Source organism: Camelina sativa, chromosome 3, assembly GCF_000633955.1.
Source record: "Camelina sativa cultivar DH55 chromosome 3, Cs, whole genome shotgun sequence".
In the NCBI taxonomy this organism is placed as follows: Eukaryota; Viridiplantae; Streptophyta; class Magnoliopsida; order Brassicales; family Brassicaceae; genus Camelina; species Camelina sativa.
The window spans coordinates 604,754-629,982 of NC_025687.1; the positions used below are offsets into that span (position 1 = coordinate 604,754).

The 25,229-nt window shown below is 36.6% G+C and overlaps 9 protein-coding genes and 1 long non-coding RNA gene across 12 annotated transcripts in view; 3 read left to right on the forward strand and 7 right to left on the reverse strand.

The window, feature by feature from the left end:
* Positions 1,250–3,435, reverse strand: LOC104759637 (translocase of chloroplast 33, chloroplastic). Of its 2 annotated transcripts, none has more exons than XM_010482547.2 (8): positions 3,340–3,435; positions 3,106–3,217; positions 2,891–2,998; positions 2,660–2,784; positions 2,064–2,328; positions 1,905–1,973; positions 1,664–1,825; positions 1,250–1,577 (listed from the first exon to the last, which is right to left on the reverse strand). In XM_010482547.2, the coding sequence occupies exons 2-8, from the start codon at positions 3,199–3,201 to the stop codon at positions 1,509–1,511; spliced, it is 894 nt and encodes a 297-aa protein (XP_010480849.1). In that variant the 5' UTR covers positions 3,202–3,217; positions 3,340–3,435; the 3' UTR covers positions 1,250–1,508. The 2 variants fall into 2 exon arrangements, with proteins under 2 accessions (XP_010480849.1, XP_010480852.1); XM_010482550.2 differs by having other exon boundaries at positions 1,509–1,577; positions 3,106–3,213; positions 3,340–3,426.
* LOC104759646 lies at positions 3,366–5,573 on the reverse strand. Its single transcript, XM_010482557.2, has 2 exons — positions 5,355–5,573; positions 3,366–5,144 (listed from the first exon to the last, which is right to left on the reverse strand). Exon 2 carries the CDS (start codon positions 5,079–5,081, stop codon positions 3,654–3,656), a length of 1,428 nt encoding a protein of 475 aa, XP_010480859.1. The 5' UTR covers positions 5,082–5,144; positions 5,355–5,573; the 3' UTR covers positions 3,366–3,653.
* Positions 5,948–8,330, forward strand: LOC104759653 (cathepsin B-like). Its single transcript, XM_010482561.2, has 11 exons — positions 5,948–6,131; positions 6,312–6,365; positions 6,452–6,532; positions 6,680–6,836; positions 6,951–6,955; positions 7,049–7,123; positions 7,209–7,334; positions 7,425–7,643; positions 7,725–7,838; positions 7,925–7,960; positions 8,073–8,330. Exons 1-11 carry the CDS (start codon positions 6,051–6,053, stop codon positions 8,205–8,207), a joined length of 1,083 nt encoding a protein of 360 aa, XP_010480863.1. The 5' UTR covers positions 5,948–6,050; the 3' UTR covers positions 8,208–8,330.
* Positions 8,300–10,878, reverse strand: LOC104759659 (mannan endo-1,4-beta-mannosidase 1). The gene is made up of 5 exons (XM_010482567.2): positions 10,480–10,878; positions 9,689–9,868; positions 9,212–9,334; positions 8,909–9,117; positions 8,300–8,789 (listed from the first exon to the last, which is right to left on the reverse strand). The coding sequence occupies exons 1-5, from the start codon at positions 10,807–10,809 to the stop codon at positions 8,396–8,398; spliced, it is 1,236 nt and encodes a 411-aa protein (XP_010480869.1). The 5' UTR covers positions 10,810–10,878; the 3' UTR covers positions 8,300–8,395.
* Positions 13,013–14,117, forward strand: LOC104759667 (putative expansin-A17). Its single transcript, XM_010482574.1, has 3 exons — positions 13,013–13,167; positions 13,341–13,662; positions 13,794–14,117. The coding sequence occupies exons 1-3, from the start codon at positions 13,035–13,037 to the stop codon at positions 14,101–14,103; spliced, it is 765 nt and encodes a 254-aa protein (XP_010480876.1). The 5' UTR covers positions 13,013–13,034; the 3' UTR covers positions 14,104–14,117.
* Positions 14,129–15,668, reverse strand: LOC104759676 (uncharacterized protein C9orf78 homolog). Its single transcript, XM_010482580.2, has 6 exons — positions 15,460–15,668; positions 15,143–15,346; positions 14,926–15,049; positions 14,755–14,828; positions 14,511–14,668; positions 14,129–14,418 (listed from the first exon to the last, which is right to left on the reverse strand). The coding sequence occupies exons 1-6, from the start codon at positions 15,555–15,557 to the stop codon at positions 14,243–14,245; spliced, it is 834 nt and encodes a 277-aa protein (XP_010480882.1). The 5' UTR covers positions 15,558–15,668; the 3' UTR covers positions 14,129–14,242.
* LOC104759683 (germin-like protein subfamily 2 member 2) lies at positions 15,847–16,949 on the reverse strand. The gene is made up of 2 exons (XM_010482585.2): positions 16,791–16,949; positions 15,847–16,568 (listed from the first exon to the last, which is right to left on the reverse strand). The coding sequence occupies exons 1-2, from the start codon at positions 16,900–16,902 to the stop codon at positions 16,024–16,026; spliced, it is 657 nt and encodes a 218-aa protein (XP_010480887.1). The 5' UTR covers positions 16,903–16,949; the 3' UTR covers positions 15,847–16,023.
* LOC104759688 (transcription factor HFR1-like) lies at positions 17,683–19,684 on the reverse strand. The gene is made up of 5 exons (XM_010482591.2): positions 19,611–19,684; positions 19,181–19,490; positions 18,940–19,065; positions 18,707–18,772; positions 17,683–18,152 (listed from the first exon to the last, which is right to left on the reverse strand). Coding segments are annotated over exons 1-5 (819 nt in total). The 5' UTR covers positions 19,613–19,684; the 3' UTR covers positions 17,683–17,837.
* LOC104759700 lies at positions 22,076–24,156 on the forward strand. Of its 2 annotated transcripts, XR_762813.2 has the most exons (5): positions 22,076–22,163; positions 22,311–22,665; positions 22,819–23,184; positions 23,277–23,533; positions 23,610–24,155. It is a non-coding gene; the product is annotated as an uncharacterized LOC104759700 (long non-coding RNA). The 2 variants fall into 2 exon arrangements; XR_762812.2 differs by having other exon boundaries at positions 23,277–24,156.
* The window catches only part of LOC104759707 (chitinase 10-like), a gene marked incomplete in the record, with an annotated part of 1,490 nt that continues 732 nt past the window's right edge, over positions 24,472–25,229 (reverse strand). The window contains 1 exon segment of the mRNA XM_010482607.2: positions 24,472–25,039. Coding sequence (XP_010480909.1) covers positions 24,670–25,039 — 370 coding nt within the window.

Here is a 25,229-nt window from a genome sequence, read left to right on the forward strand (position 1 = left end):
GCTTTCTCGGCTTGAAAGGACATCAAAGACACCACTTCTCCACAAACGCTTCGTCGTCTTGTTGCTCAGGCGCTAGTCTACACAATCTGGATTGAAAGAAACAACAGGATGCATAACAATTTATCCACCCCAGCACAGGTTCTCTTCAAGGTTCTTGATCGGCAAATACGGGATGCCATCCTCGCAAAGGCACATCCAAAAATTTTCAAAAGGCTTTTGCAAGTGTGGCTTAAAAATCTATAGATCATATTGATACTTTCGGTCTATTTGCAGATATCTCATTGTTTTTATTTTTTTGGGCAAGGGTTATCTTCTATATCAAGCTATTGTAATCACTACAATTAAATTTTCTCTAACGAAAATTCACATATTTTCAAAAAAAAAAAATGATACAGTGAATGGGATAGAAATGATCTTAAAATTAAGCATTCGAACGACGGTTACTTTATTTCCCTTTCTTATTTAGTGATAAATAAAATAAATAGAAAAAGTTGTCTCTGGAAAGGTCAAGAGATCTGGACCGTTTAATATATTGTCACGTTGCAACAACTGTGAGATCGGACGGTCATTAACTTAACCTAAACAGTTATTTGAATAGTTATGTGGGACCGGGACGATCTATTAAACGTACCTTCTCTCTCTATAACATATGTGGATCTTTTAAAATGGAGCAGAAGCAGGCAGATCCTGTCAACTTTGATTGATGATCTAATAGACATTCACATCAGGGCCACCAATGCTAGTCTTTGTGTTACATATATAAGCGGCCTGGCGTGGTTATGATGAAATCACAACAAGAATTGCTTTGGTTAATTAGTACCAGCACACCAATCATGTCTAGTGGCCCAATTAATCCTCAATCTTGATTCTGACCACTGAATAATCTACAACTCCATGGCTCTGAGGGAAGGAATGTGTTTCATGCTTGTTTATGGAGGCGATAGAATCTGCTATGTTCTCAGTAGTCAGTACAACGTTGTTTTTTTTTTGTGGTCGTCGTTTTGGGTTTGAGGATTATATGCTGAGAAGAAGCAAAGAGCAAAAGAGTTTTGGCGATTGTTTAGAGCCAATCAATCATGTTTAGAGAGTTTTTGTGTTTGGCTCTGTCCGTCTGTGCAGCTAATGTAATCACACAAGTGTGTTGAGTTGTTTCCTTAGTCTGAAAACACAGTAAGAAGGGGTTACCAAAGAGAAGAAGAACTAAATGTAATCGTAAATGTAAGAAAAGTTTGATGATGTGATGATGAAGTGATAAAACTCGAGAACAGAGCATTACTGAACATAAAACTAGAACAATCTATCTCTCTTATCAGATAACCTACAGAATAATGTATTCCTTTTTCTGGGAAACATCCATTTCATTTAACCAAAAACACATGGTAATATTTTCTTTGGGCAAATCTCCATAGATTACAGAAAAGATAAAAAGCCGGAAACTAGAAAAATGTTGCAGATAAAAGTCTCTTCCTTCCAATTTGGTCACAACACAACATGTTCTTCACTCGCTCTTAAAGTGGCTTTCCACTTGTCTTGATGTCATTTCTGATTGCTCCTTGAATCATCTTAACGATGAAGCACTGACAAGTACAAAAAAAAAACGGATTTCACTTGTTTACCAAATTCGAATAAGACAAATACATCAAATTGTGTCACTCTTTCTTACCTGAGCGCCGATGATAAGAGGGATGAGTTTCTTTCCTCTATCATCAGAGTAAGATCCATCTACCATCTTCTTGTCTACATGAATTGCTTTCCTCTGGTTTGTTGCTACATCAGTTATTGCCTTCACCAAGTTCGGGATCCACGCTTCACCATTCGGAAGAGCCTAAACCAAACCAAGAGCAGGTAAGCAACTTTCAAAAGTCCCCAAGTCGGGTCAAATCAGAGATTCCAAAAACTCAAACCTTTTCGTCGTTATCGTTCTTACTGCATCTTCCGCTGTTCTCTGCATAGACTACCGCGATTGCGGAATCCTACAAGCCAGTAGAGAAGAATGTAACTGATTTTTGCTACAATGAATCAAACATTGGCAAAACTATTGTCGGAGACGGGAATAACCATACCTCAAATTCTTGTTTTCGCATCTTAGAACCAGCACGGATAGTTTTGAGGAGAGAATCTGATCTCTTGGAGGAAAAAGTTTCGTAGGAAAGTTCATCGGGAGGGGAAAATTGAGCATGAGTCAGAACAAGCAAGGTTTTGCACCATATCTCTTTTCCAAAGGTTTGGGTGATTGCTTTAACAACTTGCTTATCTAGCTCATCGACTCTATACACATCCAAACGATCAACATAGAGCAAGACATCTATGGTTCTGTTCACAAGAAACCTGCCCAAAATCCGAGAAACACACACAACTGTCATAAGAACTTCAACACACACAACTTTCACAAGACTTCCACACACACACACAGCTTCAGCAGAACAATAAACCCCATTGAGTAAAGCCTAAACAGTATTAGGCCATAATACACAATTTCAGCAGAAACCCTACAAAGTAAACATTTTAAGCACATATTTACGTAGCTTAATTTAATCACAAACATATGTGATAAACCTATACGCAGCAAGCAGATCTAATAACATCAATGAAGAGCTAGTCAAACACAAAACGTCACCCAAGCCAATCAATATAATGAAGAAGAGATTCAAATACTGACCCTTTGATTAACTCGAGGGCTTGGTGATTGACATATCCAGCTTCAACAAGTCCAGGGGTGTCAATAATGTTGATAGTGAACCCTCCCATTGTTCTTGAACACATCACTGGTCTCAAACCTTCAGCCTACAAAATCGACAAAACAAAACCATCAATGTCTTGCAATGACAATACTTGATTAAACCAAATAAAAACAAGTCAAGTTCAAGCTTAGGGAAACTAAATTACGTACTTGGAAAGGACTGACACGGACGACTTGTTCACCGATAAGAGAATTGACGGTGGATGATTTGCCGACACCGCCTTTACCCAGAACAAGAACTGTCATAGAGTTCATATCCTGTGATTACAAAAAAAAATCCCCCATCACCCTTATTAATCACAACGGAGAATCCGAGAAACCGACTCAGCATCAAAGAAACAGGAGGAACCAAAAAAAAAACAAACCTTTTGCTTCAATTTGCCGAAGAATTCAATCAGCTTTTCTTGGGTAGCCACTGGAAATTGCTGAAACCCGAGCCATTCACGAACGAGAGACCCCATCACTCCAAAACCCTTTCTAACAAAATAAGTAAAATTTATGATTTTTGTATTTGGTTTACAGCGCTACAACCCTAGAGATGACGATGATACAATAAACGGTTGAAAGCGATAAGCTTTAGAAGCTTTGGAGGGGCTTACCGTTGTATGAGCTTTGTGGTTTTGAGGTTTTGGGAGAAGCTCTCAATGCGTTGTTCCGGAGAGAAAACAAAACAAAGGCATGGGTGACCTTATCGGAACTCTCTTGTTTATTAGTTGGGACTAATTATTTGGTTATTACACTTTACTCCTTTATTTTATCAATACTTCCTTTTAGTGCCTAAAAATAGTCATTCTTAACCCCAACCCAAATCCAAATCCAAATCCAATCACCAATATGCATTACAGTTCATATTTTTTCATGAATCTCGGAGCAATGGAAGAGTACATTACGTGGGTTAGCATAAAGTGGAAGTTCAAGCGATGCTGATTCTCTCAACCTTTCTACGTTTGTACGTCAAGGAAAACAAATGGTCATTGTCGGTTTCTTGAGCATGATTGTCTTCCCTCAGAACATGCAGCGGTTTTCTCAGGACCTTGGATTCCCTCTGAAAGTTATTACCATACAAAATCCTCTTGGTTTTGGTGTCGGCTGTTTCAGAGCCTCTGTCTACAGTGCTCAGCTTAAAACCAGGAGACTTCAGGTGGTAACGGACAAATTCTTCTTGCTTTAGAGCCAGATTATGTTCTGTGATGGAGTAATTTGAAACACCAAGACCTCCGGGGATAGTTTGTGTTGGATCATGCAACACCGGTTCTACCTTGTCAATTGAGCTTTGTGTAGTTTCCAAATCGGTCAAGAAAGGGTCTTGGTGATTCAGTGAGCATTTTGGGAGTTGTGCCATAGAACAGGCGATCCTTCCGTAGGGTGGTTTCTCAAATCTCGTACCTAAGTAAGGAGACGCTGCAAATCTAATATTCTTTGAACCGGTTTCATCGATTTGCAGGAGACTGTTTCCTGGAGTTACTACATAGGGTTCCCTGAGAATGGCAGAAGAAGATTTAGGGACTACTTTGAGAAGACCCTTTGGTAAAGTCTGATGATGATGGCCAGCAGAAACTAAGCTGGAACCTTGGTACCGGAATATTCCTTTATCAGTTATCATTATCTTGAGACTGTTCTTGGAGCTGCCAATGGGAGGGAAGGTTAAACTTTTCGTTCTATTTCTTTCCAGAGGTTTCACTGCTTTGGGAGTTTTGAATCTACAGGAAGCACTTTCCATTTCCCCAGATGGAACTCTATTAAGGTCCAGTAGCTTGAGACTATCGGTTTGCGTTTGTTCTGACCAACGAAAGAGTCTTGCGTTATTGCTCAGTTTCTTTCCATACTGGACCCACAACCTTTGCATCTCCGTGAATGTCTTGATCAGCTTTTCATGATAGAACTTCAAAGAGTAGTAGTACTTTCTCCTCTTGACGAACATAACCCCTTGTTTGCAACAAGCTACCTTTGGAGCAAACAATCCTCCTCTCAAATCTTTGTAAAACCTATCCTCTGGATTCCCAAAATACAAATTAGCGCCTCCAAGAAGCTCCTGCATCGTCAGAGTGAATGTATGTTGATCCATATCTGGCAGAAAACATGAGAGGAAGAACCTTTCTTCTTCAGTCAGAGATGAGTTCCATGTCTCAACAGACAATATCTTCGTTAAATCTTGTAGATCATAGAGCTCGTATGGTATGTTACAGAGCTGACCTTCTACCATAGCTAGCTCACAGTTTGCTTCAGCAATGTCGTAATCATCAGAGTCATCTTCTGAGTCTAGAACCCCAACTGTTTGATTCTTATTCATCATCTCTCCACCCTTAGTCATCTTCCGCAGTGTTTGATTCACTATCCTCATAACACAAAAATACTTCAAATCCCTAAACCACAAGCTCAGTAAAAAGGACCAAACGCAGGATACCTAGATACAAAACGTTAAAGACTCATCATCATCAACAATTCACAATTACAGAGACAATCTCCCAGATCAGATCAGCTCTACACAATCGATCTCGGATTCATAAGAATCTCAGCACTAATCGCCTCCGGGTGAGTTTAAAACCCTACCGGAACGAATTACAAATTCACAATTACAGAGAAATTGATCCGAAGCGTTAAAAGACGAACTTACCAGCAGCTCTAAAGACAGATGAAATTAGCAACTTAGGGTTGAAGAAACCATATTTGTTCGTCAGCAGATGAGACGTAGTACTCCATCGCCTTCGAAGATTCTCTCTGCTCCTTTCTAGTTTCTAGAGGTTTCTATGGCTTTTCGATGCTTCAACGCCACCAGGTAGAGTAGAGAGGCTAATTCATCAAAACTACTGTTACTGTGTAATTTGATTTTTTTTTTTTTGTAATTAAAGCCGCCTAAAGTAAACCCCTTGAGATCAGATTGCTTTAAATAAACATACTTAATTTGCGATTAATCAAGTTTAGACTCGTTTACTTTACAAATATCTTGGGCCGTATTATGACTATCCAATTGGGCCTATAATTATACAATGACTGCTATGAAAGACCATAGGCCCATAGAAATGTTTCAACGTTTCAAACATCATAGTCAGGTTAATTAAATCATTTTAAACAATGATTAATTAATAATCAAGTAAGTGGAACAAATCAACGGTCAGGATCTTCTACTTGAAGTAATATTGATCGGTCATTCTCTCTCTTGAAGATAAAGCTTCTCTCTCTCTCTCTATCTCGAAAGAAAACGTCCATTAGAGAGAGAGATACATTTTTTTCCAAAACTCTCTCTGGCAAATCATTTGTTTCAGTTTTGAAATTCATCAAGGGGATTGAGAGAGAGAGAGAGATTAGATTCATGGCTGAGAATTGTATCAGACTTCACTTGGCCTCTGTTTTCTTGCTTTTAGGGATTATAATTTCTTCCTTCAACCTTCAGGTAGTTTAAAACCTTCACAATAACCCCTGTTTAAAATTGCTTAACAAAGATCGATGTTTATGGATGTTATTGCTTTCTTCTAGTTCTGATCTATACTTATTTGAATGGAATACGTTTTATATTTGTTTAAAGTTTTGATTTTTTAAAGCTGGTTTTTTTTTTTTATTGTCTTAATCTCAGGGTATTGCAGCAGAGAATCTTTCCAAGCAGAAGCTTTCCTCACGGATTCTTCAGGTTTTGATTCTACCTAATTCATGGCTGATCGTCTGTTTTAGTTTGCCCTATCGTTGAATTGATGATGAGTTTTTTTTTTTTTGCAGAATGAGATTGTCAATGAAGTCAATGGCAATCCAAAAGCTGGTTGGAAAGCTGCTTTGAATGATCGCTTTGCAAACGCCACCGTGAGCTTTTGTTGTTATTAATTACCTCTACTATCTTATCAATTAAGAGCTTACAGAGAGTTATTTGCATTTTTCTTTGTGAAGAGATGTAAAATGCTTATAAACTGTTCCTTAATAAGACCTGTGATTTTGTGTATCTATGTGTAGGTTGCAGAGTTTAAGCGCCTCCTTGGTGTTAAACCCACACCAAAGACTGAATTTTTGGGTGTACCTATTGTAAGCCATGATTTATCTTTAAAGCTTCCAAAAGAGTTTGATGCTAGAACCGCTTGGTCTCAGTGCACCACTATTGGAAGGATCTTAGGTCGGTTTTTAATCTCTTATATCTCCATTATCTCTGTATTTTCTATCCAATGAATTTACTGACCCTTCTTATGTTGTGTGTCAAATCCTATCCTCCATCATAATCTCACTAAAGATCAGGTGACACATCATCATTCGAGTTTGTTTTATACAGAACGATTTGTTACTCAGATCAGATCGATGATAACATCTTAAGTTTTTTTGTTTGTTTAGGGTCACTGTGGTTCTTGCTGGGCATTTGGTGCTGTCGAATCACTCTCCGACAGGTTCTGCATCAAATATAACATGGTAACGCAGATTTCTCCATGAACCCAAGATTGATGATTGCTGGTCGTCGAAAGATTAATATCAGTTACTTTGGTTTACCATGCAGAACATTTCTTTATCTGTCAACGATCTCTTAGCATGTTGTGGATTCCTTTGCGGTCAAGGTTGTAATGGTGGATACCCAATTGCTGCATGGCGCTACTTCAAGCACCACGGTGTAGTAACCGAAGAGGTAAATTCTCGATTTAGCTGCAAATAACATATATTAATGGCAAAGTGGGTTAAAATATTTAGAGCTTTTCCCATGTTCTTGATTCTTCAGTGTGATCCATACTTTGACAGTACTGGTTGCTCTCACCCTGGATGTGAACCCGCTTACCCTACACCAAAATGTGTGAGGAAATGTGCTAGCGGAAACCAGCTTTGGCGTGAATCAAAACACTATGGTGTTAGCGCGTACAAGGTCAGATCTCACCCTGAAGACATTATGGCAGAAGTTTACAAAAACGGACCTGTTGAGGTTGCCTTTACCGTTTACGAGGTAAATACTAGGTTTTAGATTGATCAAACATATTTTTATGATATGAATATCCACAATTTTCATGGATCTTTTGTTCTTCAGGACTTTGCGCATTACAAATCTGGAGTGTACAAGCACATAACTGGTGCTAACATTGGAGGTCATGCTGTTAAACTTATTGGCTGGGGAACTTCTGAAGACGGCGAAGATTATTGGGTATGAAATCCGCTATTTAACACACTGGACTTCGAGTTTGTGGCTGCAAAGTTATAATATTTTTTGTTCTTTTGAATTGGTTGCAGTTGCTTGCAAATCAGTGGAACCGAAGCTGGGGTGATGTAAGTTTTTCTCCTCTCCAATCATTTTTTTTTACTTTTGACCGTCCAAGTAGCAACATTCAAATTCTAGAGAAATACAGAACCTGAGATATATAGTGTGTGAAAATTTCAGGATGGTTACTTCAAGATCAGGAGAGGAACAAACGAATGCGGCATCGAACATGGTGTTGTAGCCGGTTTACCTTCAGACAGGAACGTATTTAAAGGTATTACCACTTCAGATGATCTTCTTGTTTCCTCGTTTTAAACAAGATGTTGTGTCTCTTCTCTGTAATATATAATTTCCCAATGTTGTTGTTGTTGCTAATGAAATAATTAAACGACTTTTAAACCCAAAAATAAAGTATATATAGCTTTTAGCTTTTGTTCATATTCAATTTTACATTTTTCCTTTTCTGTACATTCTATTTTTTCCTGTTTTGTATCTATACTGCTTCATTCTGCACTATGTGTGACCAACGGTGGATACTTGAGGTTTCTCAGTTTACTAGATTGCTCTGCGATAAGCTGAGCAGTAGTATTAGGACCTTCTTGCATAAAAACCTCGTACCCATCACCTAACAGACCGGTTCTATTGGTCGTAAGTTGCCAGAAAACTCCACCAGTACACGAACCGCCTGTTCTTGCACTGTCGTAGATGACATCGTAGACTCTCTTGAAAAACTTGTTCCGTTTCTCTAAGCTGAAACCAGGATACTTTGATGATTTCCCAAACTCTGTTATTAGTAGAGGCTTCTTGATGATATTTTCACAATCTTCGATGTGTGCTGCGATCCATCTGTCCACAAATGTATCTTGTTCTCCTGTTCTTGCGCTCTGTAATGGTAGCCTGATCTTGATTTGGTAGGAATAGATAGTGAAACAGAGACCGTGTTATAAAGACAAGAAACCAGAGACACAAAAAAAACCCAAATTTGATCTACTGAATAGAGAGACTGATGGACTTACCAAGAATCCGGATATATATGGATAGTGGTGAAATCGATATCCGGAATTTGGTTATTGGAGATGAAATCTGTACCGGTTGAGACGGTGCTGCCAGGGTTGTAACCCGTTCTTTCCGGTTTAGACTCTCCGTAAAACCCTTCAAGCCCTATTTCTAGCAAATGATTCGAGTCTATGGACTTAACAAAAGTAGCCATTTCCTTCACCCAATTCTGCACACACACAAGAAAACGGCACCGTTTAAGTATGTAATACATATATAGTACATGTTAACACAATATGCAGGGGATATCGAGAGAGATGAACCTGTAAAATAGTAGAACCAGTGGAATCGTTGCAGCGAGGTTCATTGATAAGTTCCCATGAGAAGATGGTTGGGTCGTCTTTGTACATTCGACCAGTGATTGTGTTTTTCCTCGTCAACACGACCTGTTTCATTATTTTGTCAAACCGTAGGTCGGTACAAATATACAAAATTCTAATCTGATCCTTACAAACAAAAAAGATATTTAATTTGAGGGACATTTGTCATAAATAAGTTAGTATTTTTTTTGGATTTGATACATTTGTCATATTTGCTGATTATTTTTTAATTGTTTAAAACCTAACTTTTGACATTTCAAACCCGTCGTCGGTTATCTCGCGTTAACGTACGTGTACCCATATACTCTAAAATCTTTTTGGCCTGTAACGTGCCGTGTTACATATGATGATCTCGGTATATATTTCACCGATACTTATCTCTCTACTCGATATGATGAGATTAAAATGTCTATACTTTACCTTCACGTGGTTCTTGTAAAATTGCTTGACAGCTGAGTTTGTGTAGAATTCATCCGGTTCATCTAAACCGGCCCATTCCACGTACTTTTTTCTCCCTCCATAATCTTCGTAATTATTGACTAAACTAATTATCAATTTAATATTAAACCTTCCAGCTTCATAGGCCACAAAGTCTAGCCCCTGCTGACACCAAAACCTTGTATCAGTAGTCAGTAGTATTCACAAAACGCAATAATTTGTTGTTAATATTTTATTAATCAATCATCAATCATGTTAATTAAGGTTCTTTTAATAGGTCAACAAATAAGGTATATACTACTAGCTATCTGGTACCAACTTTATTACATATTAAATATGATTAACAATATTAAATTCTATCTATTCGTCGTTTTGTCATTTTTGCGGTTATTAACTTTATACATATTATCGTAATGAAAAGGACGCGACAATTTCTTTTTTCAAGAAAGAACAAAAAAGTTTGAAGTTCGTTTGTCGGGAAGTCATATTTGAAATTTGAATTCTTCAATACGTGGATTCAATCAGGCAATGGTCATCGAAAGGATTTATTATACACATATGACGACCATAATTACAATTACTAGTCAATCGTTAATTTATAACTCCGTATATTAGCGATTAGAGAGTGATTCAAACAAATGCAAAAAGGGGAAAAAATAAGAATATGTGAGATAGGATGCTAAATTTATCAAAACAATAAATCAGCTAACGATCAAATCATATAAGAAAAAATTAGTGTGTAACGCCTATGTGTATGCATGCGTGTTAATTACCTTAAAAACGTCTTCACTATAGAAGCCAGGAGAGATCTGAAGAGGAATGTAATCTCCTTCGTTGAAACCCCAAATCCTAGCGACGTTCATTCCCACGGCGGAGGCTTGTCGGAGCGCCGTCGTGACGGTGGTTCTTCCTCTAGACGCCGTGTCGGCCGCAGTGGTCATCATCCAATAAGCATTGAAGCCGTTTAAGTAGACTTGTTCTCCGTTCAACACGAACTGCGTGCCGTTTCTCCCCACGAAGCCTGTCTTCACGGCAACGCAAATGCGGTTGTTTCCGATGAGTAACGGAAGAAGAAAGAAGAAAAACGGCAAGATGTTCAACATTGTGAAAAAAAATTGCCGACTTAAAAGAAAGAGTATGACACAACATGAAACTTTAAAGACATTTGTGTGTGTTTGTCTGTTATATATACATTACAGATGGCTTAGTGCCTACGTATTTAAACACTATATAGTTTTTGTCACTATGTTGCCTAAGCTTACTTGAAAAGTATATATGTACACGGAACGCGTGAAATAGATTTATATAAAGTTTATTTCAACGTTTATTAAAATCATTTTTTAAACTTCTATTATGGGGTTAAGGAAACTATTGTTTTACAAACTAACATAATTTATTTTAAAATAATTTTATGTTTGGCTTAAAATAGTAAGTAATAGTTTTTCACTTCTCCATTGAAAAAGGTATCCAAATTGTTACATCTGAATCTTTGTTTAAGAATTACATATAATTATTTTTGGTTAAGGTGAAGTGTTAAGCGAATATCATATTTTCCAACAAGTCATCATAAGGAAACATAAATTTTCGGTTTGTATAACATATATGAATGCAAAATTAAAATAATATGATTTATGAGTTGAATAAAATGATACGAAACGATCACGCTAATTATTTGGTTTTGAATAATAGCATGACACGCGTGTGGGGTGGTTCTATCATAGTTAAGCTAGTACAGATGTAAGATTATTTTCATGTCGATCACTCAATTATGTAAGATGAATTATTAAATTTAAATTCTCAACAGAAATAATAATTGAAAAGAGAAACTTCATATGGATTTTGTAAAGCTCCAAAATTGATTTTAAATATAGGTATCAAAGACATTGGGGGTCCATTATGTTTTAGTCTTTAAATAAATAATATTTAAACTTATCTGCTAAATAACTAGAAAACCTGTAATAATGTTTAAGAACATTAAGAAAGAAATAGTTTGGTGTATACAATGTGAAAAGAGATCTTCTAACTTGGACCATTCTTGTTCTCAAGTTTTGTTTTATCGTTATTGGGCCCTTTGATAAGCCTTTATATTTTGTGTGCTAAGTTTACAGTTGAAGAGGCTCATTTATTGTTAATCCATATATTTAATCAGTATACCAATTTAAATTTGTTAGCTTAAGAAACTGATAAAACATAAACAGACAGGCTATCAGATTTGATTTAATCAGTTTTTTTTTTTTTTTTTTTTTTTTTTTTTTTTTTTTTTTTTTTNTACGTACAGAGATTTTTTTTTTTGTTTTTTGTATGTTTTTTTTGTTTGGACAAATTTGTACATGTATAATCTTCATTTTTGACCGTAAGAAACAAAAAATCTTCATCCTAATATTAATTAGTCGATCGGGCGGCTGGGTTCATGTGGGACTTTGATCAAATGAAGCCATGTGATATAAGAACGAGAACGTACCTCTAGATATGCCATCATATTAGGGACCTTGATGATTATTGCATGACAGATAATATTAAGTTACGTACAGAAGAATTAGACTCATTTTCTTTATTGCATGACAGTGTTGTCCAATGTTGAAAATCTTCGAAAGTTCAATTGATAGTTCCAACTATTTGATTAACAAAAATTATCTGTGGCAGAAATCAACAAAAAAACTCATTCTACCACGTAACTTAACATGGAATTGGATATAATGATTATATGAAATCTATTAGTAGTAAAATCATTACTGATATTTTGGTTCAATAAATCGTTAGTAGTTTCTATTAATGAACATTGGCATCGATGTTATGTTTCTTGGTGGATATGTTGAAAAGAGTACTGCAGCCGTACACATGTGCCATTAGCCATGTTGACGAATGAGATAATGTAGAATGTGCAATTATGAATTTTGTAATCCGTCCATTTGTTTCAAATAAGACTGTCTAAAATGAAGAAAACAATTTCAAATAACTTAAATTTTTATTTAATCAACTGTCAACTGTCCTCTTACGTACCACGGCATTTGCGAGTGAAAAGAGGAGAACTTATCAAAATCTACTCCGCAATTTAAGAATAGTTGACATGTGACTGTATGATTAGTTGTAGACTATCCCGTATTAACAATGGTTAGCAAGTATCGTTTTATCAACGCCGTATCATTTCGTTTTTTTTCACGTTATTCCAGTCACATAAGTTAATAGACAAAAAATACTCAACTCATCAAATTAGAAACAAACTTTTTGTGCCTTTTCACTATAAATACTCACCTCGTCGCCTATCTATATTATTCATCAAAACACTCATTCCATCAAGTAATCAAAGCAAACACGAGCTGAACAAAATATGACGAGGATTTTCTCTTTTATCATCTTTCTCCTTGCGATGTTCTGCACGAGTTTGATCAGCTCAGTTTCTGCAGGTTGGATGCAAGCTCATGCAACTTTCTACGGCGGAAGTGATGCTTCTGGTACAATGGGTAAGTGGTTTCTTGGGCTTTAGGGTTTCTTTCTTCTTACCCAAGGACCAAGTTCTCTTTACTTACAAGAAATCACCCCTCAATAGTTTTTAGTTCGATATCGGTTATTTCGCGTAGATTAGGTAGTACATTACATAACCTGTAGTATCCTTTTTTCCTGGTCTGAATTTCAGGTGGAGCATGTGGTTACGGCAACCTCTACACCGATGGTTACGGAACAAACACGGCAGCGTTAAGCACTGCATTGTTCAACGACGGCAAATCTTGTGGCGGCTGTTACCAAATGGTCTGCGATGCGGCCAAAGTGCCACAATGGTGTCTTAAAGGCAAATGGATAACAATCACAGCCACAAACTTCTGTCCTCCAAATTATGCTTTACCAAATGACAATGGAGGTTGGTGTAACCCTCCCAGGCCTCATTTCGACATGGCTCAGCCTGCATTTGAGACCATTGCTAAGTACAGAGCCGGCATCGTCCCTGTTCTCTATAGAAGGTAGCAACAAAATTCAGATTTTATTCGGCATAAACCTAACAAAACCATCAAATTTCAGTTTGGTTACTATAACTACTTCCTACATTACTTTCTCTAATATAAAAGGTTCGTTGGGGATGATTATCTTGTAGGGTCGGATGTAGAAGAAGCGGAGGTATGAGATTCACAATGAACGGTAGAGATTACTTTGAGCTTGTCCTCATCTCAAATGTAGGAGGAGCAGGTGAAATTTCCCAAGTATGGATCAAAGGCTCTAAAAGCAGCAAATGGGAATCAATGTCAAGAAACTGGGGATCTAATTGGCAAAGCCTTACTTACCTTAATGGCCAAAGTCTCTCATTCAAAATCCAAACCAGTAATGGTAAAATCAAGACAGCACTCAATGTAGTTCCTTCGAATTGGCAGTTTGGTCAAAGCTTTAAGAGCAACTTAAACTTTTGAAAGCACACTCTTCTATGGACAAATGTAAATGAAATCTTGTTTCTTTGAATGAAATGTTACAGAATTCCAATACAACATACATCTAGCATCCAAAAGTGTTACCCGGTCAAGGATGAAGTCTGCAAATATCTCTCTACTTTTATCTCCGCATTACACGGTTACGCTCTCTCTTGCGAAATCGTTCTAACATGATTTGGTCAGTTGCTGCTTGTCTGCTTTTCCCTGAATCAGCATTATTATTACTACTAGTAGTAGATGGTTTAGCTCCTTCACCATCTGCTTGAGCTCCTCTATCTTTGTATAGCTCAGGATGTTCTGCGTATTAAGATTTTATACCGATCTAGATTAAAATCCACACAAACATAGACTAACAAGTGGAAAAGAGAAAGGGAATCACAAGGCGATACCTCTTCTAAGCTTCTCAGCATAATCTTTCCCACGTTGGAAATAATCCGCACTGTAACTAGATGGAATGCTAAACTCTGATTTTGGCCGACCCATAAGCCTCTTCTCTTGCAAAAGCTTCTTGGCAGCTTCTGTTTCTTCAATGTTCTTCAGCTTATATCTATACCATCCACCCAAAAAAACAAACCATTAGTCTTTAAAACACTCAAAACGTTTATCATCAAATCAATGAAAGTGTATTCATACTCGATTGGGAGTTGGACTTCTGCTATTCCTGTAGTCCACTGTGTCGAGCTCTCTTCCGAACTACGCTTCTTAACCTGAGAAAGAAGGTGTTTAGTAACAACATTCGTAATCCCCTGTAACACATAAAACACTAAAAACAACCAATGTGTTACATTAGGCAAAGCTACTTACTTTAAGATGATCAGGAATCTTATATAACTCATCTTCCACTCGCTTCAACTCGTTCTCAACCTCCTCCGCATCATCAATATTTTTCCCCCTCTTCTTAGCCAATTCTTGTTCAATGTACTTTACCCTAAAGAATCAAAACAACTCTTAAAACACTTGCAAAGACAAGCTCACTCTAGAAAATTAGGTTAAATTTTTGAATGGAGAGAGATTTGCTTACATGTTGGGATCTTCAATCAAAACAGCAGTCTCTTGAGCAAAAGTATCTTGCAACACAAGCTCCTCTTTCTCTCCTTCAGCTTCGGCTTTCTCCACTGGTTTCACTTTTCCGATGCTATATTGCGCCGCCGTTGAAGATAAAGCTGGGACCCCTAATTTTCTCTCTCTCTGCTTCTGCAAAAACTTCACCTCCTCCAACGCCAATCTGTAGATCAACCAAAGATCGAACCTTTTTAACAACCCATCAAAATAATTGAAGAAACGAAAAAAAACAAATTCAAGCCCTAAAAGTGGTGATTTTTTCAATTTATGACTGACCTTCGCTTCTCTTCTTCATCTAAATTCGCAGCTTTGTTTACATCATTATCTTCTTCTTCCTCGAAGCTACGCTTCCTGAAGTTTCTTTTCGGCGGCATCGCAATCAGTATCTATCGGATTCCTGAATGAGCTAATGGTGCTTGAAGAAGACGACGACGACGACGACGACGAACTCACTCTAGGCTTTTAGATTGTTCTGTTTCACCGTCGGCTAAACTCACCAGCCAAACGTATCGTTTTAATATGGGCCCTATTAGTTAGCCCATTAAACAATTTCAGGCCCACATTAGTTTTTGTTCAATTTAGTAGTGAAAAATCAAACTAGTCCAAGCTCAAGGACAAGGACTAGGAACACTTGGTTTCCAAGCAAGCAGCCCTTAATACAAGTGCACCAAAGAAAAAGATTTGGATTTAATTTATTTTAAGTAAATTTAAACAATATAACTCACAATGATAGATAGTCACTGCAGTATTATTTTGTCTTAGTTACCATAATAACATCAGTGAAAACAAATCTAGGTTTCTCATCATGAAACCGTTAATTACAATATATGGTCGTTTAGATTATTTTTTAGTCGCTAGCCTTTCCTTAATCTTATCAACCATCTTAGTTCCTACCTGAAAAGTCTTAGTCAACACATCTTCCGGCAACGCAGGCTCCGTCGCAAATAGTGCCGCAGCAACCGAAACCGTCCCCGGCAACTGACTATTAAACGCTGACAAAACAGACGCTGGAGATTTCCCATTATTCTTCTGAAAATGCACGAGACCTCTTGGAAAAACGAAAACTTCACCAATCTTTATGGTTTTAGAGAAAAGCTTATTCGCCGTCGTAATAAACCCAACTTCGAGCTCTCCTTCCAGGACGTAGACCACTTCTGTGGCGCGTGGGTGAGTGTGAGGTGGGTTTAAACCACCCGGGGCGTAGTCTATACGCGCTAAGGAGACCGAGAGAGTGTTGAGGCCGGGGATCTTCTCCACGTTGGCTCCCGTCACGGCGGAACCGGAGGTGGAGTTTATGACGGCGGGTTTTGAGATTCCGGCGAAGAAGAAGTCTGACGCCGTGATGTTTGACGTTTCCTTGCATGGAAATCCATTCAGTTTGGTTCCTGCGATGCGCACATCGAGCGGTTCATGTTATGTATTATATTATCTTGAGACAGTCAACTTGAAAGTATTAGTGTAATATGTAAGTCCACAAAATCTCTAATTTCAACTTACCGCTGTTTCTTAAAAAAAATAAAAAATCGACAAGAGTTTCATAGAGATTGAGATTACCCTAATTACAAATAGACATTAGGATAAATTAAATTAACAGAGGTAATTTCTACCGTGAGATTTATCGGCAACGCAGAGATCCTGAAGAGCATCAGGATCATATGCACGAGTTGATGTGATAATACAAGATAACACGATGATAATAGAAATTCTTGAAATCATCATGACTCCAAATTAAATATTGAGGAAAATATGAAATTTATTTGATTATGAGAAAAGAGGCTCGAAGATTTTTATACTTATAGAATCATAGAGCAGTTTTTGATCGACAAGACATTTGCTTGACAAAAAATCCAAACATTTCATTTGTCTTGACCAAACTAAGAAATGTACGTCATAGCTAATTAGTAGGTAAAACGATACCTTTCTGACGTTGTTTTTCACTAAAGTTAAGTCTTGTTAAAACATATATTTGGTCAAATAACGAATATATATGTGTAGATTTTTTTTAATGTGAATTATGTCTACCCAAAAAAAATGTATAATTCCCAATTAGAAAAAGTTTCAGTTTTTCCAATAATATATTCTGGAAAAATGCAAACTTGGCAGTTGGCACACAAAATTTGTTTGCTTAAGTTGGAGTTTCGTATCACGTATACTAACTAACAGCGGATTTTTCTAAATACTTCAAGCTAACGGGTAAATTTAAAATAATATACACTAAACGCAAATAAATCATTGATGTGTACGCTGAGCAAGTGTTTAATTTTATCCTCGAAGTCACGTTCCCATTTCTTCTTTTCTCGTACACCCTAAGTTGACAGAGCGAGAGCCACACCCTAGTTATATATAGCTTCTAAGTAACATGTAGTGTGTAGAGGTAATTTATTGTCAGTTTCCGCATAGAACATTATTATCCAGTGGGCCTGAACTTGAGATGCTGAAGATAAATATCATTGGGGTGTAACCAATACCATTTGAAACACTACTTCGAATCCTTCAGGAAAAGGCTCTTGTTCCTACGTTCAATGGGTTTTCGTTTTCAACTCCCTTTTAATCAAATAAAAACGCTACGAGGGAACTATTATCTGATATTTTGGAATTTCATTTTATCTTAATCAACATTCATTTCACATAACTTTTGTCGAGCTACTTACATATCATAGTCCCATCGCACGGGAAGGAAAGTCGAGGGGACTTGGGAAACAAGGAACCAAACCACAAAGACATTGAGAAGAAGAAGAAGCTGCTGATGCTGTTGTAAGAAAGGGAGACTGGTTTGACGAGTGTGGGAATAAAAGATTAGTTAACGGTGGTAACGGCCAATTTAAAGCCTGAATTAACGGTGTCGACGTGGTGTGATTCGCCTGATTTTGGCCCTGAGCCAGAGCCATCGCAGTGAACAGGTGGTTTTGCATTCCAAAGTTAAATGTCGCAGGAGGGGAATAAGGATTCATTCCCATTATTGACATCACCTGGAATTACAACATTAACTTTGATTAGAGCTTAGTTTCTGAATCTAAATATATATAGCAAATATACATCTTTTTAATATTCAAATTGATAATAGGTCTTGACGACAAAATAAATGTTAGTGCCTATTGGAACAGTAACGCAGTGGCTTAAAAAATGAGAGAAATTCTCTAAACTCTACTAAATTAAAATTCCTTTATATAACTTATATTACCATCGTTTATAATTTCACGATTTAATTTTGAATAAATAACATATTATTAATAAGAGTAAATTAATGTGATTATAAAATACTTCTTTATCACTATATTTGTTTTTATCAATTAGAAACCCATATAACAAAACAATATTATAAGTTGGCGAGTTAGATCATATAACAAGAACAATTCATATATGATATATCAACCGATTAAATTAACAAAAAAAAACTCAAAATCTAAGAAAAACCCCCCAAATCTCAAGTCTTATATATATCTGAACAAGCATACATAGAATATTGAATAAATTACGGGTGAGGTAAAATATACTGAATACTAGTATTAATTAAGATATACACCTGGAGTTGAAGCTGAAGGTTTTTCATATACTCTATGGCCTTATCGAGAACCGAAACTTTGTCCGCCTGAAAACCAAAAAAACACCACCGGTTATCAGAAACCGAAACTTACAGCAAGGTTCCTTGATATATTGAACTATATATACACCCACATAATACATATATATGTGTGTGTGTGTGTGTTTGGCATAATACATATTAACATATATATATATATATATATATACACCAACCTTGTAACAATTAGGTACAATTTGCTGTAGCGTACGCATCTTCTCACACAACTCGTCTCTTCTTCTTCTCTTGGAACCTTTTCGTGTAACTGAGGGAACCTCTCTTGTAAAGTCCTCTGATTCTTCCTAAACAAATTTTTAGAGGAAAAAAAATTAAGGAACCGGTCAGAAATCATGTAAAATACATAAGGTAATAAGGAAACCTATATATATGTATATATATATATATATATCGACTTACATCACTTGAGATCTGGATACGGCGTTTTTTTGGGTTCTCATGTTTGTTTCTCAAATAACATCGATCATCTGAAAAATCTTCAATATGATGATGATCATCAGTTTCAGAATGTTCATCAGGGACAACAACCAACAAATCCTCCTTCGGCTTTTCTTCTTCTTTACGAATCTCTGGAACAAGTTGAATATGATCATGATCAAAGTAACCGTAGCTCCATTTTAGACCGTCGATAAGACGATCTTCATCGCTTCTTGCTCTTTTTGCCATACCATGATCTTTCACAGCAAGTGATCCGACTTCGTGATTCAACCTGCAAAAGGAAAAAGAAGCAAAGTAGTAAATTATTAGCTAGGGTTTACGAGATTTATAAATTATCGATATGACAAGAAACCTACGTACACTCGGAAACTTCCTGTTTAACTATACTTACATGTTCGTTAAAAGAAGAACCGGAGATGAAAGAATTCGAGAAATTTGTTTTTATTCAGATTTGTCCGAGAAAATGGAATCCCATTCGTTTATAATATAGGAGGAACGACCGGATGAGGCAGATGGTATAGTTGTCAGCTACATTACTGACCCACTTATATTTTGCCACGCTTCATAATTCTAGTGGTGCTTTTGTTTTGGAGAAGAAAAATACATATTTTAATTATTTTACGTACACCGACCGACAACAATGGAATAAATTTCACATTCACAATTTTCAAATGAAATATTACTCTGTTTAATTTACATTACTTGGCCTGTTAATGGTTTTCTCTTTATATATATCGGAAACTATTTCATAAGATTTATTTTGACATTACGCAAAAAAGAATTCCAAAATATCTAGGCATGCAAGTATACATCGACAATAAATAATAACGTATACATTGCATGCATAATTGCATATATACATGATCTTGATTAACTACTCTTCGGAAAGCCATATATATATATATATATATATTGAGATTTGAGTGACATTTTGAATTACATCTCTCCACCAAAGAACTGTAGTGCATAACGGGTAGGACCATTTCTATCCGTTAATTAATTTTCCTGTAATCTTATCCTTTACCCTTGGATAGTCGTAGTTTTATACTTGATATTTGTAAAATATATATATATATATATATATATATATATACAGGATCAATCGATGTCCAGTCGTCTCTAATATATTTTTTTATTATAGAATAAGATGTCTATTACATATACACATTTAATGTCTAGTTTGCTTAAGCGAACACATAAAATTCAAAAATTAGTTAAATACGCTGATCACAATTTTTTTGCTTTTCAACAACAACGAACGATTGATTATTTCAGCTGCTTAGAGAATACGATTCAAGAATCAAGACTACTACTAATGGGTTCCTGGGAAAAAATCATTTAGGGTTTTATCGAGAAATCCCACGTGGGTTGTAGACCCAAAGCCAATACTATAAACGAATAAGCTTTTTGTTTTCTGTAACCCCACGACACATTTATTGGAATTTTAGAGTCAAGTCGGCATCAACCATACATACACCTAGCAGGTGCGATGGTCCACGTTATTTCCTTAATGAAAAACTCCAATTATTACAACATATACAGTATATATTTTTTTTGACATTCAATTCAATTACAACATATTTTGAATACGCTTGTTACCTGGTTAATTACTTATAATAGAAAAAAAGAAAACATTAAGATTCAAATTTTATTTCGGGTAATTTGTGAAAAATATTTGAGTACAAAAAAAAATATTATGATTATGTTTAAAGAATGTTATACATCTAACCTCCTTCTTTAATGTACGCAGGCGTTGAATAAAAAAAAGATGGGCCTGAAAATATCCTAAAAAGAGAGAAGAAAATGCGTGTCGTTCACGTGATCCCTCGTGATGGACATGCTGCTATGTCTGACACTCAGTACTTTCCGTTTTTGTTGGTGTCTTAGCGAGCGACGAAGCAAAACCACAGCCACTCCATGTTTCCATCTCCCATAAACGACAACGACCTTTCGGAATATACGTTCCATCGACTTACACTGTTTCGATTAATAAATGAAAAAAAAAAAAAAACACGTTAGCATTATTGATTCTATATATGCTATTGTTTGTTCCCATCATTGTGGTTGGAGCTGAACTATACCAAGTACTGTTTGTGAATGTAATGGTTGATCCATGATTCATTTTTTTTTTTTCATAGTACACTAATTCCAACATCCATTGATCCGCTGCCCAACTCATCATCCACAATTTTGTTTTTTTTAGAGATCAGATATTTATGTAAAAAATAAAATGGTGGAAATTATCACATACATTTTAGATTATATATTATAGGAAGGGTGGGTGATTTTGCTATATAATAATCTGGAAGGGTGGGTGATTTTGCTATATAATAATCTGGAAGGGATCATTTGCAAAAATAGACATTGTGGCAGTCGTATTATTAATCTTGTGTTTTATGTTGTATGATTTTTTTTATATATTTATAAATAACGAATTATCAAATAAAATAACATGATTTAATATGAAATGACACACACAACATCCATATCATCTGGAAATATTACGAGGAAAAAAATTATTTACAAAAGTACTATATGCTGATTTTCTAACAGACTAACACTAAGAACAAATCATGGGAACATTCTTATAAAAAAAGATGACTCAAAAGATATTTATGTAAGATGTTCTTTCTTATTTTGTACAATTGTTATGAATTTTTTTGACAATTTATGTTAAAGTTAAAATGCATCATGAATACAATTATGAACTTTTCTTTGACAAATGATGATAATTTGCTTATTAACATTACCAAATAGAGAACATGATATTTAACCCAACATATTTAATGGGCTTTTAAGTTGGCCCATATAAGTACAATAATGGATCTTTGGACTCAGTAGGACTCAGGACGCTCTTTTTATCTCATCTGAAAACCTCTCTGGCTTGCTTGGAAAATATATATCACTTCTCCGTTCTCCGGCCGGCGGCAACGCAGTCGTGGTGGTACGGTCTATATTCCTTCAATTTTTTGAATCTCTTAGTTGTTCAATAGTAGTGCAATTCGATGTTCTAGATTCGATTCTGAAAGCATAGTAGATTTGATTCTGCGGAACAATTGAGAGTTGTATCTGATAGTATTATGTTTTGCAGTTCAATAAGAGAGGATGTTTGGTTGGGAATCGGATGCTGTGTGTTTTGGTTAAGTGAATTTAAAAGCCTTGTGGAATATGTGGTTTGAAAACTAGAAAGGATGAGCTAAGTCTTAGGAGATCCTAATTTTGCCGAGGTTTGTGTTGTGGAATGGGAAATTGAGGCCGGTTCCGTTAAAGCCAAACGACTGAACCGGTCTTTGACTTGTTCAGCATTAGAGAATTCAGATTGGGGGTTGCTCTTGGCGTTTGAACACCAATCTGATTTTGCGGGCGCCTGCCAAATTCAAATGGCGAAACAGCTGTGTGTTTTTCAGGAAAAGACTCACAATGCTGGCAGAGGCAATCGCTACAAGGTATACAGTATTATGATTAGGATTAGATGTTGACGAATGAATCTGTTTTCTTTTCCTCTCTCACCACCCTTTTCAAGGAGAACAATGCAAAGACTTTGTAAACACTTGCATTATCTTTTTTTCTTTTTTTTTTTTTAATTTTTATTTGGGCAGGTTGGGAAGCAAAGTTAAGGTGTCTTGGAAGCTCTCAAGTATTACTAAGCTGGACAGCGGAGGATACAATTTGACTTGTGAAATTCCAGAGGGGATGTTCTCTGTCCAGAGTCACAAGTGTTGATTGGAGGGGTAGTTTTGAAGCGCTATCCGCCAGTTGAAGCAGTATCTGTCTCATTCCCGAAAGAGGCAAATCCGAAACGAATGCTTGATAGATGGTGATCTTAAAGGGTTTGGCCGATTTCACCTACGCTCACAAGGAAGGCTCTTTGTTATACTTAAGTTCCTGGTTAGGACTATGTTCCCTATGTTTAAAAAATTAACGTCATTGTTGGCAGAGCTACCAACACTGGGATCTTATCAAAGGTAATAACCAATAAGCAAGTTTCTTGAGACTACGAATTCACAATTTTAAGAGGAACAAATAGTAAAGTCGACATCTTTTGGTCTCTTTACAGTCAGAAGGTGAGTTAGTGGAAGCAGTGGATGAGATGCTGATAATGCTGATCCAGTTGTACTTGGAGTGAGTAAGAGTGTGGCCTCAAGCCATTCCTCTGTTTCTGATAGGTAACATTGATTTGTTAGACGCAGAGAAAGCGTCTCTTTCATCATTGGGTCATGGTGGGATGTTCTTGGGTGGCAACTATGTTGCTGGTGTAGCATTGGGATTGAGGCGCTTGCAAGTTGCAACCCAATTCAACAATTTCATGTCGAGGTACGCTTACAAGTAACAAGAATAGAATAAAAACCAAATAGAGATACTTAGATTGCTGTTTTGACTTTGACAACAGTTTAAGCTTGTAAAGGTTTCATTGATCTTCTCATAAGTTTTACTAGCCAAAAGGTGGGGAGAATAATACAAAAAGCATGAGAGAGAGAGAGACAGAGAGAGAGAGATCTCTAGAACAAATCGATCATAACTCTTGAATCTTGAGGATCTTCGTGAAGAGGTGAGATCTTGACGCTGTCGAATCTTGTAGCCCTTGGAGATTTCTGTTCATGTGTGTAATAGGTGGAAGTAGAAGATGATGACGTGAGAGGCATGGAGGAAGAAGAAGGGAATTCAGGGTTTGTAGGGTGTAGGATTTCTGTGAGTAGAAGAACGATTGACGCCATTGATGTTTGATGATGATCAACTCTGAAAAAGAAGCGCTTGTTTCTTTGTGTGTTTGTATGTCTTGTCATGTGATGATTCTAAATACTTGTTTATATATATAGAGAAAAACAAAAGAAGTGGGCCTGTGTGGTATTGTGGATCGATGGTGTGTGTGTTTTAAAGTCCAACGGAGGAGAGAATCCAGTGGGACTCTTAAATCTTTGGCTGGCAAGTGGTTTTTGTCTGACTTTTGTGTCGCATTTATATCTCGCCCCAAAAGCTAGCTGTTCCACTCGGTTTAAACTTTTTCTTATCAAACATAAACCATTAGATTTAATATTCAGAAATAGTTTTGAATTATCTTTGATATACCATCTATTAAATTTGATGGAGTTTCATATATTAATATTTCTCTAACCAGAAACAAACAAGAAAGTGCTCAAACCTTCAAATATAGTATGTCAAAGTATAACCAACATAGTGGTTGTTTGTTGAAAATGAGATTAAAGGTGTGAGATAAAATAACAAATTAACAATCATCAAGAATACCATGGGAATAACTTTGTCTCAATTAATTTAATTTATTTTAGGTAGCAGTTGAAATCAAAACCATCAAATCACATTAAATCAAAAGACAACCCACAGAAAATAAATTTAAACACCTTCATGGCTCCATGTGTGAGAGCTTTACATAGATAGTTGTTGACTTTTTGTGTACTAAAGTAATACATATTTGGGTCAACCAAATTAATTATTTAAGCAAAGGGCCTTTGATTTTCACAGTCCAAATTAGGCCCAGTCGCTACTTTAAATAGCCCAGCATATCTTTGAAAATACCCGATCCGGTCATTAACCGGCCCGTCTCCAGGAATCCCGCACTCTAAACCACCGTTTATTATGTTTGTGGTTAAACCAAAACCGCCGATACGGTTAGCGGCCAAATCTGCCTCCGTAGGTCGGTATCTCCCGACCATGACGTCATGGCACGACGGTTTGGGACTCTGCGTCGTCATCCAAAACCAAAGTGCTGTTTGGAAAGCTATCACTGAATTAGTTGACACCGTTTCTGGATTCCGTAGACCGTCGAATCCTAAGGCTCGACCGGCCGGTCCGTAATTGTAGTTCCTATCATCCCAAAAAAAAAATTTAAACAATTATGATGTTAGACGGGGAAACGAGCTATTTCCCCCCAAGAACTATCATATCTTGCTGTATGGAACCCGAACTACGGACACGAGCTATATATCCCTGTCAACTATTCTTGACACCTATTTCTCCCCAAATCGAAAGTTTTACACTTATATCACCCCGAATT